The sequence below is a fragment of the Heptranchias perlo genome, chromosome 25, assembly GCF_035084215.1.
Source record: "Heptranchias perlo isolate sHepPer1 chromosome 25, sHepPer1.hap1, whole genome shotgun sequence".
NCBI lineage: Eukaryota > Metazoa > Chordata > Chondrichthyes > Hexanchiformes > Hexanchidae > Heptranchias > Heptranchias perlo.
In genome coordinates, this window is record NC_090349.1 from 28,478,037 (window position 1) to 28,504,644 (window position 26,608).

General features: G+C 43.0%; 1 protein-coding gene across 1 annotated transcript in view; it reads left to right on the forward strand.

Moving 5' to 3' along the window:
• LOC137342166 (rasGAP-activating-like protein 1) overlaps positions 1–26,608 on the forward strand; it is a 213,856-nt gene that overhangs the window by 116,962 nt on the left and 70,286 nt on the right. Inside the window, exon 11 of the mRNA XM_068005891.1 lies at positions 2,505–2,658. Within this exon, the coding sequence (XP_067861992.1) occupies positions 2,505–2,658 (154 nt within the window). The remainder of the gene's footprint in view (positions 1–2,504; positions 2,659–26,608) is intronic.

Here is a 26,608-nt window from a genome sequence, read left to right on the forward strand (position 1 = left end):
GAGGACAGAATACCTCTATGAAACAAAGACCCATTGATTGCGGATTTGTGGCAGCTATTACCGATTAATGGCAACCTCAATTTCTGTGGAGTGCATTTATTGTGTCAGAAATGAAAGGGTTTGGAAATTTATGTTTTGCACAAAGACAAATTGTTCAATTTGAGAAAGGAAATAAAGAGAAAAGTTTGAGTGGAAAATGGTTGCCTTTGTATTTGGAACTAATGAAAGGAGCCGTGTTGTAAGCAGATTTGATGCAGTTTTTCAAATTACAAAAGAAAGAACTTGCATCATGTAACACCTTTGCTTACCACAGGATGTTCCAAAGCACTTCACAGCTAAATTACTTTTGGAAGCGTAGTCACTGTTGTAATGTAGGAAAACACTAGCCAATTTGCACTCAACAAGGTTCTACAAGCAGCAATGAGATAAATTACCAGATAATCTGTTTTAGGGTTAAATGTTAGCCAGGGCATTGGGAGAACTCCTCTGCTCTTCTTCAAATAGTGCCATGGGATCTTTTATGGCCACCTGAGAGCCTCGGTTTAATGTCTCATTAAAAACACTCCTGCTCCTCCACAGAAGTTTTTTTTAAAAAAAACTACTTAGCTCTTTGGTGGTGGCAGCTGCAACCGCTGAGGTTATTCCTCTCATTGTCGACTAACTCCTGTATCAGGCGGGTGTCATGGGCACCTATGAAGCCGCCTTTGCCATTATGGCGACACCCGTATCCCTGGCACTTATCGGCACAGGACATTGCTCCATGAAATTGGCCCTCATTGTGCCCATTTTTTGCCTGTAAAACGGAGCAACGAGGTCCAATTTCTACCCCACAGTCTCACAAATTACTCAAAGAACATGATTAGCGAAAAGTAAATTCAGAACAGAGATCAAGAAAATCTTTTTCTCTGAATGATGAAAGGTTGCAATAATCTAATAAGCAATAGATGCAAGAACAATAGAGTTATTCAAAATACAATTAGCTGCCAATGTGGGAAGGTTAATAAACTAAACCGATGTGCTTTGATGGGCTGAATGGTCTTTTTCCACTTCTAATCTTTCTTGTGTTCTTAAGTATTCACGGTGGTGGCACAAAACTGGATTTATATTTCTGATTTTAAAAAAAGGTTAATGCAATGACATTTTTTTTAGTATCTGTGTTGGGTTTTTTGGGTACTTGGGAGTACAAATACCACAAAAGTTTTTCCATAGCAAGGACTTTATCCTGATGGTGCAAGTGCAGTCATGAGCAACAAAGAAATCCATAGGAAAAACTTATTTCTTTTTACGTTTTCTGCACATTAGAGAAGCAGAAACAAAATTGGAGAATGGCAGGAGACATTGGCTTCTGGAACAACAAGGCTGTAGGATATTCCAGCTTGCAGAGTTAAAGGGGAGTGTGCACGCTTGGCCAACTCATGATTTCATGACGGGTTGATGCTCAGCAGTAGTATCAGAGGAGAAAGTCCTGTCAACAATAAAAACAACAGCAACTTGCAGCTATATAGTGTCTTTACCATAACGAAATGTTTCAAGGGGGCTTCACAGGGAAAAAAAAAACAAATGCTCAGCCAAAGAAGGAAGGATTTGAAGGTGTTACCGAAAGATTGGTGAAAGAGAAAGGTTTTAAGGAGAGTCTTAAAGGAAGAGAGGGAGGTGGAGGAATTTAGGAAGGGAGAGAGTGGGATCTACGTGGCTGAAGACACCCATCGAAAGCCAACTGCACTGGGACTGACTGTTTCATATTTGTCATGGAAATAAACTAATAATGCAAATCTTCTTGCAACACTAATATTGATTGTTGCCATAAATTACAGGTTTATTAATTATCTTTATGAAGTATATCAAACTATAGGTTTTTTATTCAATAGCTATAGTCTCCTGAAGATTTCAGTGGTTTAAAATGTTACTGTAAATCCAATTTATGTCATGCTTTAGCCCTCCAGATGGTAGACAAAAGACCCAGATGTTGTAAATGCTGGTGCTTTCATTATCAGTACAGTAACTACTCACTGTAATACTCCCTCTGATATATCACAACAACTAATATAAAAATACAATGCTCGTGGCTATTTCATTTACAGAAAACACCTTCTACATAATTTGCTCTTCATTATAACACATTTTCAGACTATCCCCTGAAGACAGTTTTCTGGATATCTTTACTGTATCGCTGTTTCACCTCTTTGATTACCAGGTGACGAATGAATACTAATATATATACTGGTGAATCAAAACCAGATTTTTGGTGAGGGGGGGGATTCCATTATATATTGTCAAGAAGGAAAAAACAGCACGTTGGACACTCAGAATTATGGTTATATTTTCCTCTGTGTGTAAAGTTAAAGAAAAAAATCTTTTACTAAACTGTCATTTTATGACACTTTAATGTTTCTTTAGCTTTACACACAGGAAACTATATTCCGAGGTTCCTGGACGCTTACTGGGAAATTACCCATTTATCAAAAGCTTGTGGTTTACTGGGAACTCTTTCTGACCTTTACCAGGTTGAGGATATGACTCCTCTCACGATGCTGGAAGAAGTTACCACAGTGGAGAGCAGACAGGATGTGGCAGTAACACTGGTGAAGATTTTCCTGGGCCAGGGCCTGGTGGTGCCATTCCTTGACTACCTCAATATGAGAGAGGTGAACAAAACAAGTAAGTACTGAATTCAGCAGAAGACTTGGAGGTGAATTTCTCCCACAGTCTGTGAACGAGCAGGAGAATCAACTCTTTGTTTTGTTGCACAGTCTAGAAGAACAGATATTTCCTTATTAGGTACAAAGGAAGCAGCACTGGGTCAGTACATTGAAAGTTATTTAATAGTTTGAAAGGATAATCAGAACTACTGTAGAATGCATTGCTGTTTAAACATTCACTCTTCCTCACATATCATTTTTGGGTGTAAATGAAAGAAAATACTGGAAGATTCCCCCAGTCTGCCATTTTGGAATGAGAAGCAAGTATTTACATAACGCCATCACACCTCAATGACATCACAAGATGGTCCTGTCTCCCCGTCTCTCTGCAGCAGACAGTGCATTCAATTAATCCAAAAATCTCTTGCCCAACCTGTTAAACAATTCATTTTATTTTTCCACATTTTGATGGGAAATGAGTTATGAAAAAAAAAGGAGGAAACCAGTCACTTCCAGTGCTCTTGGCACAAAACTTTGCATAGTGGGAGCACATAATGGGAATTTGGGCACACCAGAATGATATTAAAACCATGAAGACACGCACCTAAACTCCCAATATGTGCTCCCAGCGTACGTTCCTATGAAATTCCTTTGTCTGCTGTTTTAATGTTTCATTGAGACAATGGACAAAGAATTTCATACCAAAGTGTTGGTGTGTTTGTTACAAATATTGCAGAGTGCAATTTCAACCCACGTAATTCTCCATATCTCTTCCTCCTCACACTGTCTCTTAATAAAGATTCAGCTCTGTTCCGTTCCCACAGCACTGTACGCTAATGTAGTGACAACTTGATATTACAAAGGTCACCAAGTAGTTCTTTTTATTAGGGATTCTGGTTCGAGCCCCTCCAGTAAGATTCCATTAAGCTTTTCATGAGGCAAGGAAAAATTTATTGTAAAGTGTTTGTAATAATGAGATCCCACTTCAGCAGATGGGGAGAACTTTGGTAACCTTATTCCTCTCATAATTTTCTTCCTTTATATTCTATTTTTCTACGGCCCAGAATTTGCTGGAGCGTACCCAGTTAATTAGACTTTTTCCTGCACCCTTCAGCTTAACAATGTTTTGCCCCCTAAGTTGCTGGAAGTGCGAGCTGATAAGGGCACAGTGAGGGCACTGGGGCATCTGGGACCTTGGTGAATGATGGGACCAACAGTGTATCTCCTTAACCAAGGAGATTTAAGGATTGAGAAATAAACAGAGGAAGGACTGAGAAGGAGGATGAATTAGAGTGGGTGAATTCAATGTCAAATCAGGTACAGAAAGAGAAATAAAGAGAAGGAAAGAAAGATTGGATTAAGAGAGAGAAAAACGAGACAAAAGTAAAAAAGAAATTAAAAGTTTAAAATTTGACATTTTTAAAATCTCCAACAACAATTCACTACTTGAAGGACTGAAACTCCATACTTTTAATTGTTTACTTCCTGGACAAGCGAGGTTGATTGGCAGTCATTAATAATTATCATGCCGTTACAAGGGTACTTGCGCTATTAATTATTAGTCTTAACTTTCTGTGGTGAGTTTAATGGGCAATTAATGTGCAAATGCAACAACTTCATGAAACTCCACGAGGAGTTAAGTGCGAGATGCTGTTTTCACAAAGCTAATGGGGGAATGGCACAAATTGTCCAGCAACTTGTGGCGATTCGCAATTCAGGGGGTATCTCTTTCTCGCCAGAATTGCTGACTGATTTGCACATTAATAATGGCGTACATCGTTATTTTTTCAGCTAATTCCGGCCCTCTATGTTTCACTGTCTGTTTCTCTATTGTTATTGATTGCTTACTGTGTTTCTCTTCATTTGCTGACTTGGGCCTCCATCTTTCTGTTCCACCTCTTTACTGCAAAAGTTCTAAAGGAATCATTAAAAACGGAGCCCAGCCTGTTAGCACAGCCATGGATCACAGGTACACAAGTCACACTCCTTCACTTCAGGCCGCATTACAATCTGCCTTACGCTTTGGAAATAGGTGCACATGCCCCTATAAATGCCCCATATCTGTTGCGTATTGAAACAAAATTTATATGCGGTTTGTATCGCACCTTATATCATCAAAACATCTCAAAGCACTCACGCAGTGAATTGTGAGTGCAGTAATTATTATGTGAGTAAATGTGCTATTCTGTACCAGGAACGACCCACAGACAACAGTAAGATAAATAACCAGTTTATCAGTTTTCAGGTGCTGTTGGTTGAGGGGTGAATGTTGACCAGGCCACTGGGAGAATTCGCTGCTTTTCTTTGATTAGGGATCTTTAGTATCCAATAGAACAGGGAGACAGTTTAAGGACTCATTCACAGAATAGCACCTTTGTCAATGCAATAATTGCTCTGTAATGTATTCTAGTATCAGCCTACATTGTGCACTTAAGTTCTGAAGTGGGGCTTCAAACCCACAACCTTCTTACTCAGAGTAGTCCAACTGAGCCAAGGTGATGACATGACCTGAATTGTTTGGGGGAGCCCTGTGTTGAGAAAAGCAAAGTGATGCAAAACATTTTCAAAGGTGCAGATATGGCTGGACGCAAATTAAGGTCTGCAGGTAAGACTTTGGGCACGATTTTAACATTGAAAAACAGGTGGATTGGGAGCGGGGGGACATTGAAAATCGCACCCATTTCAGACCCGCCTCCAACCCGCACATTTCCGGTTTTCACTGGGGCGGGCAAGCAGCCCGCTCCCAGGAGGCAGCTTGGTGACTAAAACCTTTCAAGGAGGCTGCGGGTCTCCATTTTTACATTTTGCAATTTCAACCTCTGGGGGCCGGGATTCCCGGGCCTTCTCCTTCACGCCGAAACTGCAGGTAAGTGCCTTTCTGGTACAGCTTGTTGGCCCGGAGGAGCAGGAGTGCTTCCCCCAGGCCCAACAAGCTTACCTGCAGCGACCCCCCCACCATGATCGCAGAACCCCCCCCCCCCCGATCTCCGACCCCCCCCACCCCAATGATCGCGGACTCCCAATGACCCCTGACCCCTCCCCAGCGATTGCGGACCTCCGTGATGACTCCCAATCCCTCCCCAACGATCACGGACCCTCGCGATCCCGACAGCCCCCACCCCGTGACTGACCTCTGATCCCTCCCCCCATGACTGACTCCCCCCCATGCCCATTGTAGCCCCCATGCCCATCGGTGCTCCCATGCCCACCCATGCCCACCCATGCTCCTGTATCCACCCATGCCCCCGTGCCCACCCATTCGCCCCCATGCCCCCAAATCAACCCATGTTCCTGTGCCCACCCATGTTCCTGTGCCCACCCATGCCTCCGTACCCACCCATATGCCCCCATGCCTCCCACCCCCCCCCCCCCATCCATACAATCAAAGACTTACCTGAAGGCTTATCTTTTCATGTCCTCTCCCTGGCTGCTCTCCCGCCCGTCTGTCAATCAGGCCGGCCAGTCGCACGGCAAACCGACAAATAAAAAACGTCCTTACGTCAAAATCCTTCAAAACACCAAATTTATGCTTCATGTCTTCATTAAAAACATAATTGTAAACTATGAGGCTTACAATTCTGCTCATCATGCCAACACCAAACATTGACATTTAACACAGGGTAATTCTGGTACTCATGGTTGTACCTTTTCAGATTTTGTTTCCCACCAGCAATGTAGTGTAAATACAGCCTGAATCCAGAGTCAGGGCCCAACGTGATACCAGATCAAAGAAGAGGGAGACTCCCGTGAGGTGGTCTTACTCCACTTCACCATGGAGTCCGTTTGGGCCTTGAGGCTCAATTTACGCAAACCAAAAGTTGCTTCGCACCAATGCTGAACCTGTAGTGTGAGTGCGCAGTGACATAATAACCCTGTGCAGAATAACCTCTCTGAGCTACAGGCCAGTTAATTATAACAGGGTTTGAAGTGTACTGCAGCTTTTGTCATTCAGTCTATCAGGATCATGTTTCCAAAGCTCTTAGTATCATTGGTCGATGCTAAAGGAAGCGAATTGTTGTTTCAGATCATCAATTCCAACAGCTGTTATCAAAGGTTATTTCAGTGCAGAGCTGAACATCATGGTGTTTGTAAACTAAATCAACACTTCAAATCATGTAAAGCTAACAGAAGTTTAGAAGGACCCTAGTGGAATCCAAAGAAGGAAGGAGTTTGTTGTCTTTTCTCCACTTGTCTTTTTGTTCGTATTTTGCTAGTAATAAATTATTGAGTGTTATGCCTTATGCACCTCATGAACATTAGATTCTTGGCACACAGCTTATATGGAATTATTTAATATGTTTTGTAAAGCATGAAAAGCAGTAATCATCAACCAGTCAGTGCAGGGTGGGTTTTGGCACCATTTACTTTACATTGCATAATTGTCTTATAAAGATAAAGAGTAGGGCCGATTAGAGACCAAAAAAGTAACCTGCGTGTGGAGGCGGAATATATTGGTATGGTTCTTAATGAATATTTTGAGTCTGTCTTCACAAAAGAGAGGAGATGCAGACATTGTAGTTAAGGAGGAGGAGTGTGAAATATTGGATGGGATAAACATAGTGAGAGAGGAAGTATTAAGGGGATCAGCATCTTTGAAAGTAGATAAATCACCAGGCCCGGATGAAATGTATCCCAGGCTGTTAAAAGAAGCAAGGGAGGAAATAGCAGAGGCTCTGACCATCATTTTCCAATCCTCCCTGGATACAGGCGTACTGCCAAAGGATTGGAGGACTGCTAATGTTGTGCCATTGTTTAAAAAGGGGGAGAGGGATAGACCGAGTAATTACCAGCCAGTCAGTCTCACTTCGGTGGTGGGCAAATTATTGGAATCAATTCTGTGGGACAGGATAAACCGTCACTTAGAAAGGCACGGATTAATCAAGGACAGTCAGCATGGATTTGTTAAGGGAAGGTCGTGTCTATCTAACTTGATTGAACTTTTTGAGGAGCTAACAAGGAGGGTCAATGAGGGTAGTGCATTTGATGTAGTCCACAAGGCTTTTGACAAGGTTCCACATGGCAGACTGGTCAAAAAAGTACAAGCCCATGGGATCGAAGGGAAAGTGGCAAATTGGATCCAAAATTGGCTCAGCGGCAGGAAGCAAAGGGTAATGGTCGATGGGTGTTTTTGTAACTGCAAGGCTGTTTGCAATGGGGTTCTACAGGGCTCAGTACTAGGTCCCTTGCTTTTCGTGGTATATATTAATGATTTGGACTTAAATGTAGGGGGCATGGTTAAGAAATTTGAAGAAGATACAAAAATTGGCTGAGTGGTTGATGGTGAGGAGGAAAGCTGTAGATTGCGGAAAGATATCAATGGACTGGTCATGTGGGCAGAAAAGTGGCAAATGGAATTCAATCCGGTTAACTGTGAGGTAATGCATTTGGGGAGGGCAAACAAGGCAAGGAAAGACACAATAAATGGGAGGATACTGAGAGGTGTAGAGAAAGTGAGGGACCTTGGAGTGCATGTCCACAGATCCCTGAAGGTAGCAGGACAGGTAGATAAGGTGGTTAAGTAGGTATACGGAATACTTTCCTTTATTAGCTGAGGCACAGAATATAAGAGCAGGGAGGTTATGCTGGAACTGTATAAAACACTAGTTAGGCCACAACTTGAGTACTGTGTACAGTTCTGGTCATCACAATATAGGAAGGATGTGATTGCACTAGAGAGGGTACAGAGGAGATTTATGAGGATGTTGCCAGGACTGGAGAATTTTAGCTATGAGGAAAGGTTGGATAGACTGGGGTTGTTTTCTTCGGAACATAGGAGGCTGAGGGGTGATTTAATTGAGGTGTATAAAATTATGAAGGGCCTAGATAGAGTGGACAAGAAGGACCAATTTCCCTTAGCAAAGGGGTGAATAACCAGGGGGCATAGATTTAAAGTGATTGGTGGAAGGATTAGACGGGAGCTGAGGAAAAATGTTTTTTTGGAGGCCGGTGGAGATCTGGAACTCACTGCCTGAAAGGGTGGTAGAGGCAGAAACCCTCATCACATTTAAAAAGTACTTGGATATGCACTTGAAGTGCCATAACCTACAAGGCAACGAACCAAGTGCTGGAAAGTGAGATTAGGCTGGGTGGCTCATTTTCGGCCGGCACAGGCACGATGGGCCAAATGGCCGCCTTCTGTGCCGTAAATTTTCTATGATTCTATGATTTCAATGAATGGACTACCTCATTCAACAAAAGTTTCTGTTCTTAATCCTCCAAATGTAGCTAAAGCTGCACACCCTCCTCTTGTTTCTATGGATTTATTCTGATTGCCTTTATTTCTGATTGATTCCAGTAACATGATCAAAATTTCCAATGATTTGTTACCGTGAATCCCTAATGGTATTTTTGGCTATAAATTCTGTGTGATTTATTTGTGTTGGCTGTTCGCAGCATTGAAGTACGAGCTCAACTAATGTTTTTAAAGAAGCACAGTCTTCATTGTCAGGGAGGGAGAAGGGCCACACAGCCCTGTGTTGATGCAATGACGATACTTGCAAGTGATGTAAGGACATTTTTAGGATTCACTGGATGTGTTTTGATGTTAATTATATCATCACATCATTGTCTCTAGTAAAATTTGCTAAAGGTTTACCATTATGTGCTTTCAATAAAAACAGGGCTCAGCATCAAACCTTTTCCCATAATTTTCTAATATCATGTAATGCACCAACGATGTAACAGGTAAGATATATAATTTTCCTTACAGCAGCAGGAATGTCCGTGGACAAAATAAGGAAGGATATACTTGCCTTAGAGGCGGTGCAACGAAGGTTCACTAGATTAATTCCTGGGATGAGAGGGTTGTTCTATGAGGAGAGGATGAGTAGAATGGGTCTATACTTTCTGGAGTTTAAAAGAATGAGAGGTGGTCTCATAGAACCATATAAGATTCTGAGAGGGCTTGACAGGGTAGATGCTGAGAGGTTGTTGCCCTGGCTGGAGAGTCTAGAACTGAGGGGCATAGTCTCAGGATAAGCGGTTGGCCATTTAAGACTGAGATGAGGAGAAATTTCTTTACTCTGAGGGTTGTGAACCTTTGGAATTCTGTACCCCAGAGGGCTGTGGATGCTGAGTCATTGAGTATATTCAAGGCTGAGATAGATAGGTTTTTGGACTCTAGGGGAATCAAGGGACATTGGGATCGGGCTGGAAAATAGAGTTGAGGTCGAAGATCAGCCATGACCTTACTGAATAGCAGAGCAGGCTCGAGGGGCCGTATGGCCTACTCCTGCTCCTATTCCTTATCAATTGTTGCAGCTGGTGGAATTTTCCTATTATTAATTATGTAGACTGATATGGCAAGAAATGTGCAGTTCTGGTTCAAATACATTGGAGCTGAAAATCTGACCCACTGTCGTATCCAGTGTCAGGGCAGGGTTAACTAATTATAATATTGCTGGCGGGCACCTGGACCAATATGGGTGGGATTTGGGTGCCCAGGTGGGGGTGGGGTGGGGAATTCTTGAAGCCTCACCTTGTGATGATGTTAAGGGCCTTCTGTGAGGTAGATGCAACCTCAGACCCCCAGCAATAACTTGGCTTAGCTACTCTTCTGTGTGAAAAGCCTGTGTTTATGGATCCTGCCCAATTTTCCACCCTCTTGCACCAGCTTTACCCTCACATTGTTCCTCAATCCCCAAGGAAACTTAGGGGCATTCTATTAATTATGTAAATTTCATGGGCTGGCCCTTCCTTATAAAATGTTATCTGTGGCTTTAAATTAGTTCTATGTATTGCTTTTAATCAGTGTATAAAACATCAATCCTATAGGCAGTAAAATTAGCAATCGTGACTGAGAATAGGATGAGCAGGAACCTGAACTTTGGAATTAGTTCAGTTCAGATTCGGCTCATTTTGTGTTTCCCTGTGTATGTGTGCTTGTGATTTCTGGGAGTTTGAAAGGTGGTTACGCTGTAACAGAAATGGGATAGTGCTGGTGCCTTGAGCAGCACCTTTACCACTTCAAGGGGTGTTTTTTCTCCACAGCGCCAAAGGCACAGAGGCAGCCACCAACAAACAAGGGTGGTTGCATCTTTCCATTTATAGGAGGATGGTTGAGTTCCCATTGCTGGCCTGCACAGACCTTCCCCTGACAACAGAGAAGGCCTGTGGCCAGAAAAGAAAAGTTGTGACTGTGACATTTAAACAACTGCAATAGTTTTTGTGTTGCTGTTGACGCTCTGAAGTCCACCGCACAATTGTTTGTTTTTGCCAGCTGGGTATCTGATGGGCATGGAAACAAATCACCAAGTCTACAAACCAGATGACTGGGAAATCCACAAAAGGAGAGTTTGCGTTTACCTGAAGTGGAGTGTACATGCTCTCTCCCAGTGGAGAGCTATCCAGAGAGATTAGGCACAAATTCGTAAGATTCAAGGTTTAGGTACTCCCAAGTGTGTACAGAAGTACTGCTGGAGTTTAACCAGAGCACTAGTAAACTTCCAGCTGCTTGTCCAGCAGGACTACCCTGGATGCTAGGGCATTGGCTAGCAGGGTAATCTGGAGTGCTTCCACCACCCTTTCAGGCAGTGCGTTCCAGACCATTACAACTCGCTGCATGAAAAAAATTTTCCTCATGTCACCTCTGGCTCTTTTGCTGATCACCTTAAATCTGTGTCTTCTGATTACCAGCCCTTCTGCCAATGGAAACAATTTTCCTTATTAACTCTATCAAAACCGTTCATGATTTTGAACATCTCTATCAAATCCTCCCTTAACCTTCTTTACTCTAAGGAGAACAACCCCAGCTTCTTTAGTCTCTCCACATAACTGAAGTTCCTCATCCCTGGTAGCATTCTAGTAAATCTCCTGCACCATCTCTAAGGCCTTGTCATCCTTCCTAAAGTGTGATGCCCAGAATTGAACACAATACTCCAGCTGAGGCATAACCAGTGTTTTATAAAAGTTTAGCATAACTTCCTTGCTTTTGTACTTTATGCCTCTATTAATAAAGCCCAGGATCCCATATGCTTTTTTTAACAGCCTTCTCAGGAATTCTGAACTAAGAAGAAGAGCTACTCGGACATTTGTTGTGTACACCATCAAGCTTAATCTCTATTGGGACTTTCTTCTTTCTTCAAAGACAGCAAAGACCAAAGTGCCCTTTACCCTTTCTCAGCATGGATCTAAATCCAGGCTGAAGTTGACACCCATCAGGACCTCAGGTTACTGATATGCATCAATGGTTGGGACAGATGCCCCATATATTTTCCGATCAATACCTTCGAGATCCCCCTCTTGAACTGTTCGAAGCCGTAATACCATACCACAGCATTCTTTTGGTTAGCCCATTGTTTGAAATGGTAAGTAGACTGTACTGGTTCTCCAGCGGAGTCTGCTAACAGCAACATTTGGCATTGGAGTACAAATCCCAGAAAAAAAAGTGCAAGAATTGGCTATATAATCCCACAGTTTCCAGCTGCTCCATGAGGGTCACATAAAATTAGGTGGAAAGCTTTACAACATTAACAGTTCTGTATAATATAAACCATCCATCAGTTATTCACCGGAGTACAGCCTGTTGCAGGATGAAGAAATTACCTTGATGCAGTGGAGGAGCGAGGGTTGGGTCACAACTCAATTACACATTAATTTGAGGATAAATAATGGTGCTAAATTGGATCTCCTGTGTTGTATCATGATGCCTATAAATACTGGGTTTGTTCGCTAGAAATCAAAATGCAACTGTGCGTGCTAGGAGTCAGGTGTGACACTTCCATTTTGGGGGGAGTCAAATGCTTTTGTTAAATTGGGAAAAAACTGTTTCAGTTACACAAATTGAGAAGGTCTGAACTGAATATCACATTCAGAGGCTTGGTCATCCTTAACAATGACTAGAATTTATCAGGAAATTCTACACCAAGCTTACATTTTTGATGAAATGCCATCAAACCAATCAGATTTAGCTTGTTGCCTTGGAAACCACATCGTTTCCCTTTCTAAAGACCACAGGCATCTCTAGAGCCTGAACATTAGCTGAAATTGTTTAAATCAATTCTCAAGCATTCTGAACACTGACAGGAGAAGGCACAGATTGCTTGTTAAACACCTACAGAGCATCAGGTCTTGGCCTTTCATACTGAGGCTTTGCACACAGGGGTGTGTGGGATGTGCAACCCAGAGGAGATACGTAATCAGCCACACTTAAAAGTATCGCTCCATGAACAGCATGCGCTGACATTTAATATTATTGCACACCGTGTACTTTGCGGGTTTAGGTTGCACATACCAGAATTTGGTGAAAGATTATAATACAACTCTTCTCTCAACATGCTTCTCTTCCCACCCCCCCACTCCATGGGACCTTTGACTACAGTAAGACAAGGGTGAAGTAGCAGAAACCTGACCTTTGTTGAGTACTGTGATTTAATTGAAAAAAAAGGTGGTTAAAGGTATTGTCAATCACTGACACGTTTATATTATAAATAGAAAGTGTGTAGGAGAGGTTAGCACAATGACACAACATATTGGTGATCCAGTGAGCTTTGCCTCGCGGTGATGTGGTGCATATTCACGTTCGCACTTGGTAAATTCCCAATCTCAGTGGTGCTGTCAGGGTGCAGCACTGCATGGAGTCCAGCTGCATCCTCACAGGAAGGAAGAAGATAAAAAGTCAGAGGATGAGTCACCCCTGAGGATTTTTTCACATATTTGAGGTTGAGCGGTGGCATAAGTTTGAAAACTGGTCATCCTGCTCACTCTCATCACCAGGAAAGGTACGCGTCCAAGTTACCTAAAGATAGAGGAGGAAACTTCATTTTTAAATGGTCAATGTCTCTGAGGAGCATTTTATTCATAATTTACGAGGTCAACCAACTTGCTCAATCTATACATTAAAATTGATATGTGTTGTCACATATCGTATGCAAATTTTAATGTTAATTGTGTCCACATCCTTGTTACATTTGTAATTCTCTGTGACTCTTGTATAGCACTCAGCCATTTGTCACATTTTTCAGTCACAAAAACCTTATTCCCCTGTTACAGAGCTTGGCGTGAGTCTGCCTGCAGTTCCATACTCTGACTACAGGGTGCTGCTGTAGAATTTTTTTTATATAGCTCCGATTCTCCACCATATTTGTTTTCAACTGTAACAGGTAAGTAGTTTAGTTGAACTGTTTACTTTTTATATTTTTCAGTGTACCTTTTCACATTTTAACTTTTGTCCCTTGCACGTCTCCTCTACGCCCTCAACAATTTCCAGGCATATTTTTTTTAGGTGTCAATACAGTACTGACATTAAACCCCGCCCTCTCGGGTGGACGTAAAAGTTCCCATGGCACCATTCAAGGAAGAGTTGAGGAGTTGTCCCGGTGTTCTGGCCAACATTGGCCTCAACCAACATCACTAATAACAGTTTATCTGGTCATTTATCTCATTGCTGTTTGTGGAACATGCTATGTGCAAATTGGCTGCTGCATGTCCCTACATAAAATCAGTGATTACACTTCAAAAGTACCTCATTGGCTTTGAAGCACTTTGGGATGTGCTGGGGTTGGGAAAGGTGCTACATAATGTAAGTTCTTTCTTACGCTCTATTTGCGGGTATCATGAAAGTCCACTTTCATCCGCCAGCCTCTTTTTTTCTTCCCCAGGAGACCCTGTTCCCTGGGCAATTATCTGTTCTCCATTCAATGTACGGAATTCCTGTCTAGCGGTCTCCTCATTTCCTCCCTCCCCCTATCCTGTTGGCAATTCTGGCAGCTCTGCTGAGCTTTCGGCCTCCTGCTCTCTGCTACCTGTTCCAATTATTGAAGGCCCAATCACGTCAACAACTCTGAGTAAGAAATATCTCTTTGCTTCTCTCCTCACTCTCTTTGTGGCAGTTTTAAATTGATCATCCTTCATCACTGTCTCCCCAACCAGAGAAAATAGTTTTTCCCGTTTTATCCTATCAAAATCTGTCATATTTTTAAAAAATTCCAATAAATCTCCTTTTATCTTTCTCTGCTCCAGCAGAAATAGTCTCAGTATCTCAAATCTCTCCTCATAACTATATGGGAAATTCAGATGCCTGGAGAGAGAGAGAGAGAGAGAGAGAGCGTGAGTGAGTGTTTGCATTAGCAAGGAAGAATAGAGTTTAGACATACTGAGGGAGAGAGGGAGATGGTCAGATGCATAGCATCAAAAACATTCAGACCCAAGGAGAGAGTAACGTAGAGAGAAAATCAGACATCAAGAGACAGAAGTTCAGACATATGGAGAGGGAGAGAAAGTGGCAAAGAAAGATACAGAGGGACTTCCAGTCACCGTATAGACACAGATACGCAAAGAGGAAAAACAGATACACAAGAGATGGAGAGAAGAAAAAAGCACATGCAGGGTTAGAGAGAAGAGAACCACAAGTACACACAGGCAGAGGGTGAGAAAAGAGAACCATAGGCACAGGCAAGAACAGGGTTATTTATGGCCTTGAACGAACTTGTGTGAGCGGAGCCACTCGGGGACGTGTTTCCAAAATATGAAAATAAAATCACTTAGCTCCAGAGCATCAAGATTTTGATCCAACAGAATTAGATGTGCCCTCCTTTGTGGAAGAATCAAGATATGAGACCCTGTGGCTGATGATAGAAAGGCTGTAACTAAAGGCTCTTTTAGAGTACAGCTTGGTGCCAAATGGGTCTTGGGAGAGCATTGCCAAAATAGCCTCCTGATTGATGGCACTGCAGTAATATTAAAGCACGAGACATACCTCATGTCTGGGGGAAGCTCCCCTTCGATTTGTATGCCAGTGTTAGCAGCTTTGACAGTCAGGCAGTAGGCCAAGGTCAGGCCACAAGTGACTGATTGATAGATTGCCTGTTGCAAAACATAACCATAGCTAAGAGATTTTTAACACTTCAAATAATAATTTGTGGTCACTTTTTGGCATTGGAACCTCCTGTCAAAGAGCCTCCCAATTCTTTTATTTTTGAATTTTACTTGTTCAAAATAGTTTATGAAACAATGCTTAGAATTCTGGACTCCATTCTCAAAATAGACAGAAAGTCATAAATTGGCCTGTAATTTTTCTCTTCCAAATCTTTAGTGTCAACTGCCTGTTGGAGCCATGGGTAGCCTGGGGAGAGAGTCACTGTGACAAATGCTGCATTTTCAAAACATCTGCATGCTCTCATCTAGGAAATTCACCATTGGCTCATTACAATTGCTACATAGTATTACAAGCGATCCTGAAGACCAAGAAGTCCATTACCCCTGTCTGTGCTGAAGGGGAATATCTAGCAAATTAAGCTTGGTACACACACTAGCTGATCCATTGCCCCTGGGATTTGAGTGCAGACTCCAACCTTCCAGACATTTCTGTAAATTCCACTTCCTATCCTCTGGCAAAATGGCATCACTAGCCCGAGAACATGCAATATGCCCGATCCCTCCGATTGCCACTGATGAGGTGACATTGAAATAACTTTCTACCCAACTTTGTTCATTGTGTTTACCTTGCCATGCCATGGCATATCTTTAGGACTGCCTGAGAGTTCAGTGCCTGTCTGGAGTCCGCCCCTCCCTCAGCTCATCTGCTGCTGAAACTCTCACCCATGTCTTTGTTACCTCTAGACTCGCCTATTCCAATGTTCTCTTGGCCGGTCTCCCACCTTGCACCCTCTGTAAACTTGAGCTCACCCAAAACTCTGCTGCCCATATCCTAACTCGCACTAAGTCTCGTTCACCCAGCACCCCTCTGCTCGCTAACTCACATTGGCTCCAGGTCTGGCATTGCCTTGATTTTAAAATTCTCATCCTTGTTTTCAAATCCTTTCATGGCCTCACCTCTCTGTAACCTCCTCCAGCCCTACAACCCTCCGCGATCTCTGCGCTCCTCCAATTCTTGCTTCTTGCACATCCCCGATTTTCATCGTTCCACCATTGGCGGCCGTGCCTTCAGCTGCCTAGGCCCTAAGCTCTGGAATTCCCTCCCTAAACCTCTCTGCCTTACTACGTCTCTCTCCTTTAAGACGCTCCTTAAAACCTACCTCTTTGACCAAGCTTTTGGTCACCTGTCCTAATATTTCCTTAAGTGGCTCAGTGTCAAATTTTGTTTGATGACACTCCTGTGCAGTGTCATAAGACATTTTACGACCTTAAAGATGCTATATAAATGCAAGTAGTTTTTGTTGTTGGAGTGTCTCAGAGAAATTTGTATTTTGATGGTTGGCAAGATGCATCTTCCACATTTTACCAACCAGATTCAGTAACTCCACCCAATCATTATGTCGGCCACTGGTAATACTGTGAATGCTGTCCGATTCTCAGCATTTCCACGTATGTTAATTTGTACCATGCAAGTTTTGGGATTCATTTGTAAGTGAGCTGAAAATAGGGATTGAGAAGGGGAAAATTCTGTCCCGATTTCTTTGAGGAAGTGGTAACCCAGGTGGACTGTGGTAAGCTCTGTGGAGGGGTAAACCTCGACTTTCAAAAGGCTTTTGACAAAGTTCCACATGGAAAGCCACTTTATAACGTTAATTAATGCCTCAGGATCAATATTGGTGGTTGCTTTAAAAATGACAAGTAAGGTATAATGGAGGAAGCGTGTCAGGGTCCAGTTGGTTTATTGCTTATCCAATGAGCAAACCTGAATAAAGCAGAAGCAAATAGTTGCAGGGATGTTGATAAATATTTTATCCAGTGGAACCCTATTGCATTTTCTGTTTCTGCTATAAATTTTTGTACTTTTTTTTAAAAGAAGTTAGTGCAGCAGCTAATGTTTGGTTTTGCAGAGACTACATGCCTGTGACATTGTCAGCAATAGGAATTATTTAGCTGGGTGGAGCAACTGAACCATGGTGTGAGTAAAGCTGCTTTCATATTGTGCTAAGACCTGTCCTGATGCTGCTCGATCGTAGGTCTTGTACAACTGACTGCAGTCTGTAAGTAAACCTGCCAGGATATGTTAAGTTGTACTGGATCTTTGTGGCCAGCAGTTTAAGTGAATCCTGGCAAATTTACTTGCAGCCGGCTGCTTGAGACCCAGGCATCAGGACTCAGCTCCATCAGACCAGGTCTCAGCGCAACGTGAAAGCAATTACGAACATAAGAATTTTTAGGAACAGGAAAAGGCCAGTAAGCTCATTCCTTCTTAATAAACCAAACGTACCTAATCCCCTCCGCACATATCCCTGAATCCCTTCTTTCTGCAGAAACACATCTAATTACATCTTGAATCCACTTCTACAATGCACTTCCACAGCATTCCCAGCAATAAACACATTGGCCCAGATTTTGCTGTCAAAATATTTATGCGCAAATACTACAGCAACTTCAGGCGAGGGGCAGATGTGCGGTTAAACTCAAAAATCGAAAAGTTGCTGTCCGAGTTGCACAGCTCCACTGTTAGCTTCACGCAAACGGCATCTCGCTGTCTGCCTCACCATTGAAATGCATTGAATGGCGTAAAGTTGCTGTATTTACGCGGTAGATATGAACTAAACTCACCACAGAAACTTAAGTCTTGTCCATTTCAGTCTAAGTACCCTTTAACGATGTGATAAGTGTTAATTACCGTCAAACAACCTCTTTGGCATTGAAAATTAACTGTTGCAAGTGTAGAGTCTCATTCATTCAGGATATTAAATTAATTTTTTTACTGTTCCTTTCTGTCTCTTTTTTCTCTCTCTCATAATCCAATCTTTCTCTTCTCTTTATTTCTCTTTCTGTATCTGATTTGACATTAAATTCACCCAATCTAATTTACATTTCCTACTCAGTCCTTGTGCTGTTCATTTCACAATCCTTCAGTCTGATTGATTAAGGAGATACCCAGTTGCTTGTCCTGTTCACTCAGGTCCCAGATGCCCGGTTTCCCTCACTGCGACGTTATCAGCTCATACTTTCAGCAACTTGCCATGCAAAAAATGTTAAAACCTAAACGTGCAAAGCCACGTCTAACGAATGGCAGGAGCAGTTAAATGCCCTGCCACGGCAAAATTTGGCCCATTCGTTTTTAGCATGTGTTTTAAGTCGGTGGTTTAACCTGTCTAAGATACTGAAGGTGAATTTCCTCAGAGCTTCTCCCGTTCTGTTATTGCCGGTCGGCAGAAATTCCGTTTACACACACAAATGGGCTTTCCACCAAAGTTACGGCAGTGGAATTCACCCCAGTATTTCCGGGAGCAATACCAAACTGATTCTATTAAGAGCATTATCGCGTTAAGTCGGTCCATGTTAAGTGGATGATCTGTTTATTTTAAGATGTTATTCACTTACTGGGAATACACAGCCAAATGTAAGAATTTTCTATTGCACATTTGTTTTGCACACTTCTACAATCATTTTTAGAGCTCCTGTATTATAGACTGTTTATACCAGTATTTTTTGCTGTAGTTTGGTTGATGGTAAAAATAGTTGCCGGGTTTTCTGCTTGTGTGATTGCCAGCCTGTGATTTTCCTGTATGTTAAAATGAGCAGGGCGAAAATCGCAGGTTGGCATGTGCACCAGTCGAAACCCTGGACGGTGATGCATTCTCCTGTATAGCAGGTGTCATGCAGCCTGTAAATGTAATGCCCCATTAAATGACCTAGCATTCATGCCTGAGCAGGTAAAACCTTCCTGGAAGGCTGGCGGGTAGCAAAAATAAACAGCTTGTGTCTGTGGTATTTGGCCTCAGATTACCATTTTGGGGTCTGGCCATTAGTGAGCTCTTGTCAGCCTGCTTTTACAGAACAGAATGCACTTTCAACATTGCTAGCCTGTGCAAACTTCCTTCAAATTAGAGAATGACTGTGGCCAGACTGAGAAAGTCATGACCGCAGCTTATGGCACACGTGCATGTGTAGTAGCGTTAAAGCTACAATCACAACTTTGGGACAACTGTCCATATGATGGGACAGGGTCTTTAGAAAGAGACTGTTTCCAATGATTGAGCCATCTAGAACACGGGGACGTAGATAGAAGATTAAATGCAAGAGATTTAGAACAGAGAGCAGGAGAAGCCTTTTTACACAGGGTTGGGAGGCTGTGGAATGTACGACTAGAGTTAATGACTGAAGCAGGTATTTAGGAATAGGTTAGGTAGATGGTTGAAGGAAAGGGGAAGAAAAGGATAAGAGAACAGGACAAGCATATGGAATTAGCCTACTGTTCACGTGAAGAATAAACACCAACATGGACTGAATGGGCCGAATGGTCTGTTTCCGTGTTGTAATTTCTATGTAAATCTATGCAAATCTTTTTTTTTTTATTCGTTCACGGGATGTGGGCGTCGCTGGCAAGGCCAGCATTTATTGCCCATCCCTAATTGCCCTCGAGAAGGTGGTGGTGAGCCGCCTTCTTGAACCGCTGCAGTCCGTGTGGTGACGGTTCTCCCACAGTGCTGTTAGGAAGGGAGTTCCAGGATTTTGACCCAGTGACGGTGAAGGAACGGCGATATATTTCCAAGTCGGGATGGTGTGTGACTTGGAGGGGAACGTGCAGGTGGTGTTGTTCCCATGCGCCTGCTGCCCTTGTCCTTCTAGGTGGTAGAGGTCGCGGGTTTGGGAGGTGCTGTCGAAGAAGCCTTGGCGAGTTGCTGCAGTGCATCCTGTGGATGGTACACACTGCAGCCACAGTGCGCCGGTGGTGAAGGGAGTGAATGTTTAGGGTGGTGGATGGGGTGCCAATCAAGCGGGCTGCTTTATCTTGGATGGTGTCGAGCTTCTTGAGTGTTGTTGGAGCTGCACTCATCCAGGCAAGTGGAGAGTATTCCATCACACTCCTGACTTGTGCCTTGTAGATGGTGGAAAGGCTTTGGGGAGTCAGGAGGTGAGTCACTCGCCGCAGAATACCCAGCCTCTGACCTGCTCTCGTAGCCACAGTATTTATATGGCTGGTCCAGTTAAGTTTCTGGTCAATGGTGACCCCCAGGATGTTGATGGTGGGGGATTCGGCGATGGTAATGCCGTTGAATGTCAAGGGGAGGTGGTTAGACTCTCTCTTGTTGGAGATGGTCATTGCCTGGCACTTATCTGGCGCGAATGTTACTTGCCACTTATGAGCCCAAGCCTGGACATGCTCAGTTCCATGTCATTGCCAAATTTGCTGATGGTATAAGTGAAGCAGGTTCAACACAGTGGAAAACTAATACATATTGCGTATTACATAAAAGGGGTAGAATATTTAGTTAGCAGGAATTAACACAATGTGTTTAGCATGAAAATGAATAAATATTGAACATCCAAAACCAATTATGAGGCATTCATTTAATTGGAATTAATTGCACCTTCTTAATCAAGGAGCCATAAAGAATGGGCTACATTTTCACCCGTGCACAACAGCTGTGAACCACTACTGAGGTATTTTGGGCTCTATCATCAGTACAAAGAGGTATTTTCCTCCTATCTTTTGTAATGGAAATTGACCCATACAGAGCACCTACTGACAGCTAGTCTTATCACGACGCACAAAGTAAGGAATCATTAATAAAATGAAGAAACACACTTTATTCCTGCCTCATGGGGGGGAGTTACATTTAACTGTAGCAGCTGGCTTTTAAATTTAAAAAAGTTTAAAAGTGCTGACTAATATTAATGGCAATTAGAAGGGAAAAATCTTCCCAGTGTAGACCATATCAGAGACCATGGCTGATCTGTATTGAAGTTTTTATACTTTAAATGCTTAGTCTTATACTTTCATGCTTAGTCATTCTGACTAGTTTTTTAACAGAGGTAGCCTTGGTTATCATGAGATACATTAGTGAGTCTCAGTGGGGATTTGTTTAGAATTGTAACCAGTGAATTGGTTTGAGAGATTGAATTGTTATCTGCTGAAAAACAGACATCTTGCTAAATGTTATCGAGAGAAGTATTGCCGCCATGTAACGCAGTAGCGGACAACATCAAGCGACAAGCTGAGAGGTAATTTGTAGCACTTTGTTTGGGAAAACAAAACATTAGAACAGAGTGCTGCCTAGGAAGACAAAGCCACTGCCCTAATTGAGCATTTCATTAATTAGCAGTGATTAGGTTACCATTACTATGGAAACAGACCAAGCAATTGCACTTGTGAGAGCCTCCCACTGAAGTGAAGGGTCTTTGCTGGTATTAATCTGGGAAAATATGACCGGCTGGCATTGAATGAACCTCATCCCTTGCTAAACACGCGGTGTCCGCCGGTACACTTGAGGCCTTCTGCGACCGGTGGGCACCGCAGGGACTGGCGGCATAGTCGACATGGATAATAGAATTATTATTTTATCTAGCTGGATTGCTCTTGCATAGAGCCGGCACGGACTCGATGGGCCGAATGGCCTCCTTCTATGCTGTAATCTTTCTATCATTCTATGATAAGTTCCCTTTGTTTTTTATAATTTTGTTTTCTATTAGTTGTGGCCCTTTAAAAGAGGGCACTTTTGTTTGTTCTTGTTTGATAGCACTGGGGCAGCCCAGTGTCTCCTTATCGTTTTAATTAAAAGAGGCAATCCCTGCTGATGGAAGCTACACAGAGTGATCTATTTATGATGCTCCTGAGTTCAAGGTTGACAAAGTCAACAGCAGGAATTGGTTCTGATCACACACATCAGCAATCGGTGAACTGGCATTCTGGTTAGAATAATCTACATTTCAAAAGGAAATGCAAGGCTTTTTTCCATAGTAAATAATATTATGTTTCAAAAGGAACAGAATTCCATTTTTTACATTATGTGATTCCCTAAATGCATCTGTCCTCTAAAATTTTTTTTATTCGTTCATGGGATGTGGGCATCGCTGGCGAGGCCGGCATTTATTGCCCATCCCTAATTGCCCTTGAGAAGGTGGTGGTGAGCCGCCTTTTTGAACCGCTGCAGTCCGTGTGGTGACGGTTCTCCCACAATGCTGTTAGGAAGGGAGTTCCAGGATTTTGACCCAGCGACGACGAAGGAACGGCAATATATTTCCAAGTCGGGATGGTGTGTGACTTGGAGGGGAACGTGCAGGTGGTGTTGTTCCCATGTGCCTGCTGCTCTTGTCCTTCTAGGTGGTAGAGGTCGCGGGTTTGGGAGGTGCTGTCGAAGAAGCCTTGGCGAGTTGCTGCAGTGCATCCTGTGGATGGTATGGTACACACTGCAGCCACAGTGCGCCGGTGGTGAAGGGAGTGAATGTTCAGGGTGGTGGATGGGGTGCCAATCAAGCGGGCTGCTTTATCTTGGATGGTGTCGAGCTTCTTAAGTGTTGTTGGAGCTGCACTCATCCAAGCAAGTGGAGAGTATTCCATCACACTCCTGACTTGTGCCTTGTAGATGGTGGAAAGGCTTTGGGGAGTCAGGAGGTGAGTCACTCGCCGCAGAATACCCAGCCTCTGACCTGCTCTCGTAGCCACAGTATTTATATGGCTGGTCCAGTTAAGTTTCTGGTCAATGGTGACCCCCAGGATGTTGATGGTGGGGGATTCGGCGATGGTAATGCCGTTGAATGTCAAGGGGAGGTGGTTAGACTCTCTCTTGTTGGAGATGGTCATTGCCTGGCACTTCTCTGGCGCGAATGTTACTTGCCACTTATGAGCCCAAGTCTGGATGTTGGCCAGGTCTTGCTGCATGCGGGCTCAGACTGCTTCATTTTTTGAGGGGTTGCGAATGGAACTGAACACTGTGCAATCATCAGCGAACATCCCCATTTCTGACCTTATTGTGGAGGGAAGGTCATTGATGAAGCATCTGAAGATGGTTGGGCCTAGGACACTGCCCTGAGGAACTCCTGCAGCAATGTTCTGGGGCTGAGATGATTGGCCTCCAACAACCACTACCATCTTCCTTTGTGCTAGGTATGACTCCAGCCACTGGAGAGTTTTCCCCCTGATTCCCATTGACTTCAATTTTACTAGGGCTCCTTGGTGCCACACTCGGTCAAATGCTGCCTTGATGTCACTCTCACCTCACCTCTGGAATTCAGCTCTTTTGTCCATGTTTGGACCAAGGCTGTAATGAGGTCTAGAGCCTCTGTATCTAAAATACTTAGAACAACCATTTGTTCTGTTTCAGTATTTGCAGAAGTTGAAGATTGGCAAATAAATGATAATAACTTGTGCTTGTATAGCTCCTTCAACATAGCAAAACATCCCAAAGGGTTTGTAGCATCTTGAGATGTTTACTTAGTTGACCAGGAAGCGATATTTGTTTTAATTTATATTGGGCCGGATTTTGCTGTGAGCGGCGAGGTTTGTTAGACTTGCACTTGTCCATAGACTTTCTTTGAGATTTTGCACGACAATTTACTGTAAATTAGAGAGCCAAACAGCGTGGCGCCCTCTACAGGACATCTGGGACCTGTGTGAACAGGGCAAGCAGCTGTGTATCTCCTTAACCAGTCACTTTGAAGTGTCGTTAAGAACAGCTCAAAGTCAGAACCAGGAAGTGTAAGTTGGAATAGTGAATTCAATGTCAAATCAGGTACAGAAAGAGAAATAAAGAGAGGGTAAGAAAGGTTGAATTAAGAGACAGAGATAAAAGAGACTGAAAGAAAAAGTAAAAAAAAAAGTCCAACAATAATTAAAATATGAAGGAATGAGACTCCACAGTTGTAAAAGTTAATTTTCAGTGCCAGAGAGGTTGTTTGGCAGTAATTAAGACTTATCATAACGTTATTTTTATAGCAAAGTCCGGCCCTTTATCTTTGTGATATAAAGTCAAGTTCAGATTACAAAGGGTTAATTCCCAGAGTTCCAGCATACTTCTCTGACTTGATAGTAAAAATCCTGTAGATGTTGAACGAAGTGTTGATAGGAATTTTGATGGGCTCTCCTGAGGGGAAATGAGCTAGCCATTAATACTGCCATCCACATCAGTTTTGAGAAGAACGGAAATGGGTGTCATTAAGCATAGTCCAGGGTTGCTTGCACATTAAATGTGACAGTTATCTTTATTCAAAATGTAAAATTAATGCCAGCCAGTTCAGGGACTGCTGACATGTAAAGTTGGTTTAGCTCATGACAAATGGGAAACTTGTACAATTTACCATTTTTATAGTACGAAGAGCAGTAGGGAATTGATTGAATCTCACTTAGAAACTATTTGTATTCATTCATATATTACATGAAGAGTAAACCAGTTTGTTGATTTACAAGTGGCCTCGTTCCACTAATGTGCTAATCAGTCCATTTTATGAAAGGTAGCAGAATGCACGTGACATAAATGTCCCGCACACATAATGAGTGGTCTATTGTTAGAATCCCTGGGTATGTTATTGTTTAGCTAGACATTGGATGGTAAAGGGGCTTTCCAGTTCAGAGGGGATCCAGGGGACGCGAGATCCACTTATGGGAATGACTGGCCACGCTGACCTCGAGAGAAGATATAGTGCAGACATGAACTTTGTAACTGCACTTCATTGTTTGACATCAGAGGGTAAAAATTCCTATTCATGCGATTCTGGAGCAGCAACAGTGCTTGCTAGGATATGTGCCTGACTTGTTGTGCATGCCCATTCCTGCCTGAACTATCGCCTTAGCAGCCGATCAGCTATTTAATGTTCGCACCTGCCCAGTAGGCTGCCTGTGGGGACTTGCCTTCACCTGACTGGAATTTTTGAGCTCTGCTGCAGCTGTTTAAAGAACTGCAGTAGCCAGTCAAAGGGAAGCAGAGGAGGTACTGAAAAAAAACTGCAGTGGAGCAAAATAGGGTTGCCCCATTTGTTATGGAGTGCACAAGCAGAAGACTACCAGACTTCACTGATGTATGTGTGTAAGGAGGGTTGGCACTCTAGCGGAGAGCAATGCAGAATGTCCAGGAGGGGGTAGCTGCCACATTGAATGCTGTCTCCAACACTCATCAGAGTTGGTAGCAAATTCACAAGGAGAATAACTGTATCCAACAGTTACCTGTAACCAGTAGAAGGGGCAGCAGAGTGTTTCCTGTTAACCTAGTGCACATTTACTGCTGCTTCATTCAAAGCACTCAGACAACCTGACAGCTCTTTGTTTGTTTATCATAACAGCAAAATATACAGAAGGGTTCCAAATTTTCAGACCATTGACGGTCTTTGAGGAGGGCATGTTTGATATAATTGACATGGAAACCTTCACAAGGAGTGAGACAGGGTTAAACCAGAGATATTCTCCAAGCTGAGGGTTAGTACCACTCTCTAGTTAGGACTTTATGTCGTTCAAAAGGAAGTTACGGTTGCTTGGAAAAGAGGAATATTAAAGGATAGAGGAACTGAGCAAGAGAGTGGGATTAGATTAGGTAGCTCATATGGAGAAAAAGGCTGGCACAGACTTGATTGACTGAATGACCTGTTTCTGTACCAGTGATATTCTATGATTCTCTTCCTACTCATTCGCTCTCACAAAGGTATATGCTCAAGCACAATAATATAACATGTAATATATTGCCATTTAAGTACTGTTGCAAGGGGTGTCTTGAGCCATCATTGTAATGTATGTTCCTCTTGTGGTTTTGTAGGCATCCTCCCGATGAGTCTACCAGCAGTGCCAATGGCAGTGAAGAATGCAGCACTTCAGAGCATATTGTGCCACTCACACCACCTGTCACACAAGCACCAGCACAGCTACATCTACTGCAGAGTAAATAGATAGTGAGTTTGAGGAGATAGCACTGGGTGAGTTACAGTGCATTCACGAGGACAAGCAAGTGCTGCAGGTAGTGGAGAAGCAGGAACCTGTTGGCCAAAAAGTTAGCTTGCTTTCTTCACACGCAGAACATCGGCATATGGACCTCTCAGGACCTGCTTATAAAAGGAGATTGCTGTATGAGCAGGAGAATGAGCACCAGTCACAAGTCTTCACCAAAACACTCTAGGAGTCTGGCTAGGAGTGTAGATTATCTACACAATGATGCAGGAAAGCCCCCTGTACAGCAGTCTACTACGGACCATGTGGCAGCTCGATAAGCATCATAGTATAGGTTCTAAGCCTAGTCAGAGTATCTCTTATGTTTGTTCAGATCATTGCTGTAGAGGCCTTGGGGCTCTCCTGTCCAACTTTAACATGCTGGGGAACTGAATTGAGAAAGTCTTGAGCAGGGCTTTAATTTACCTCATTGCTGCCCTTACATCAATGGTCA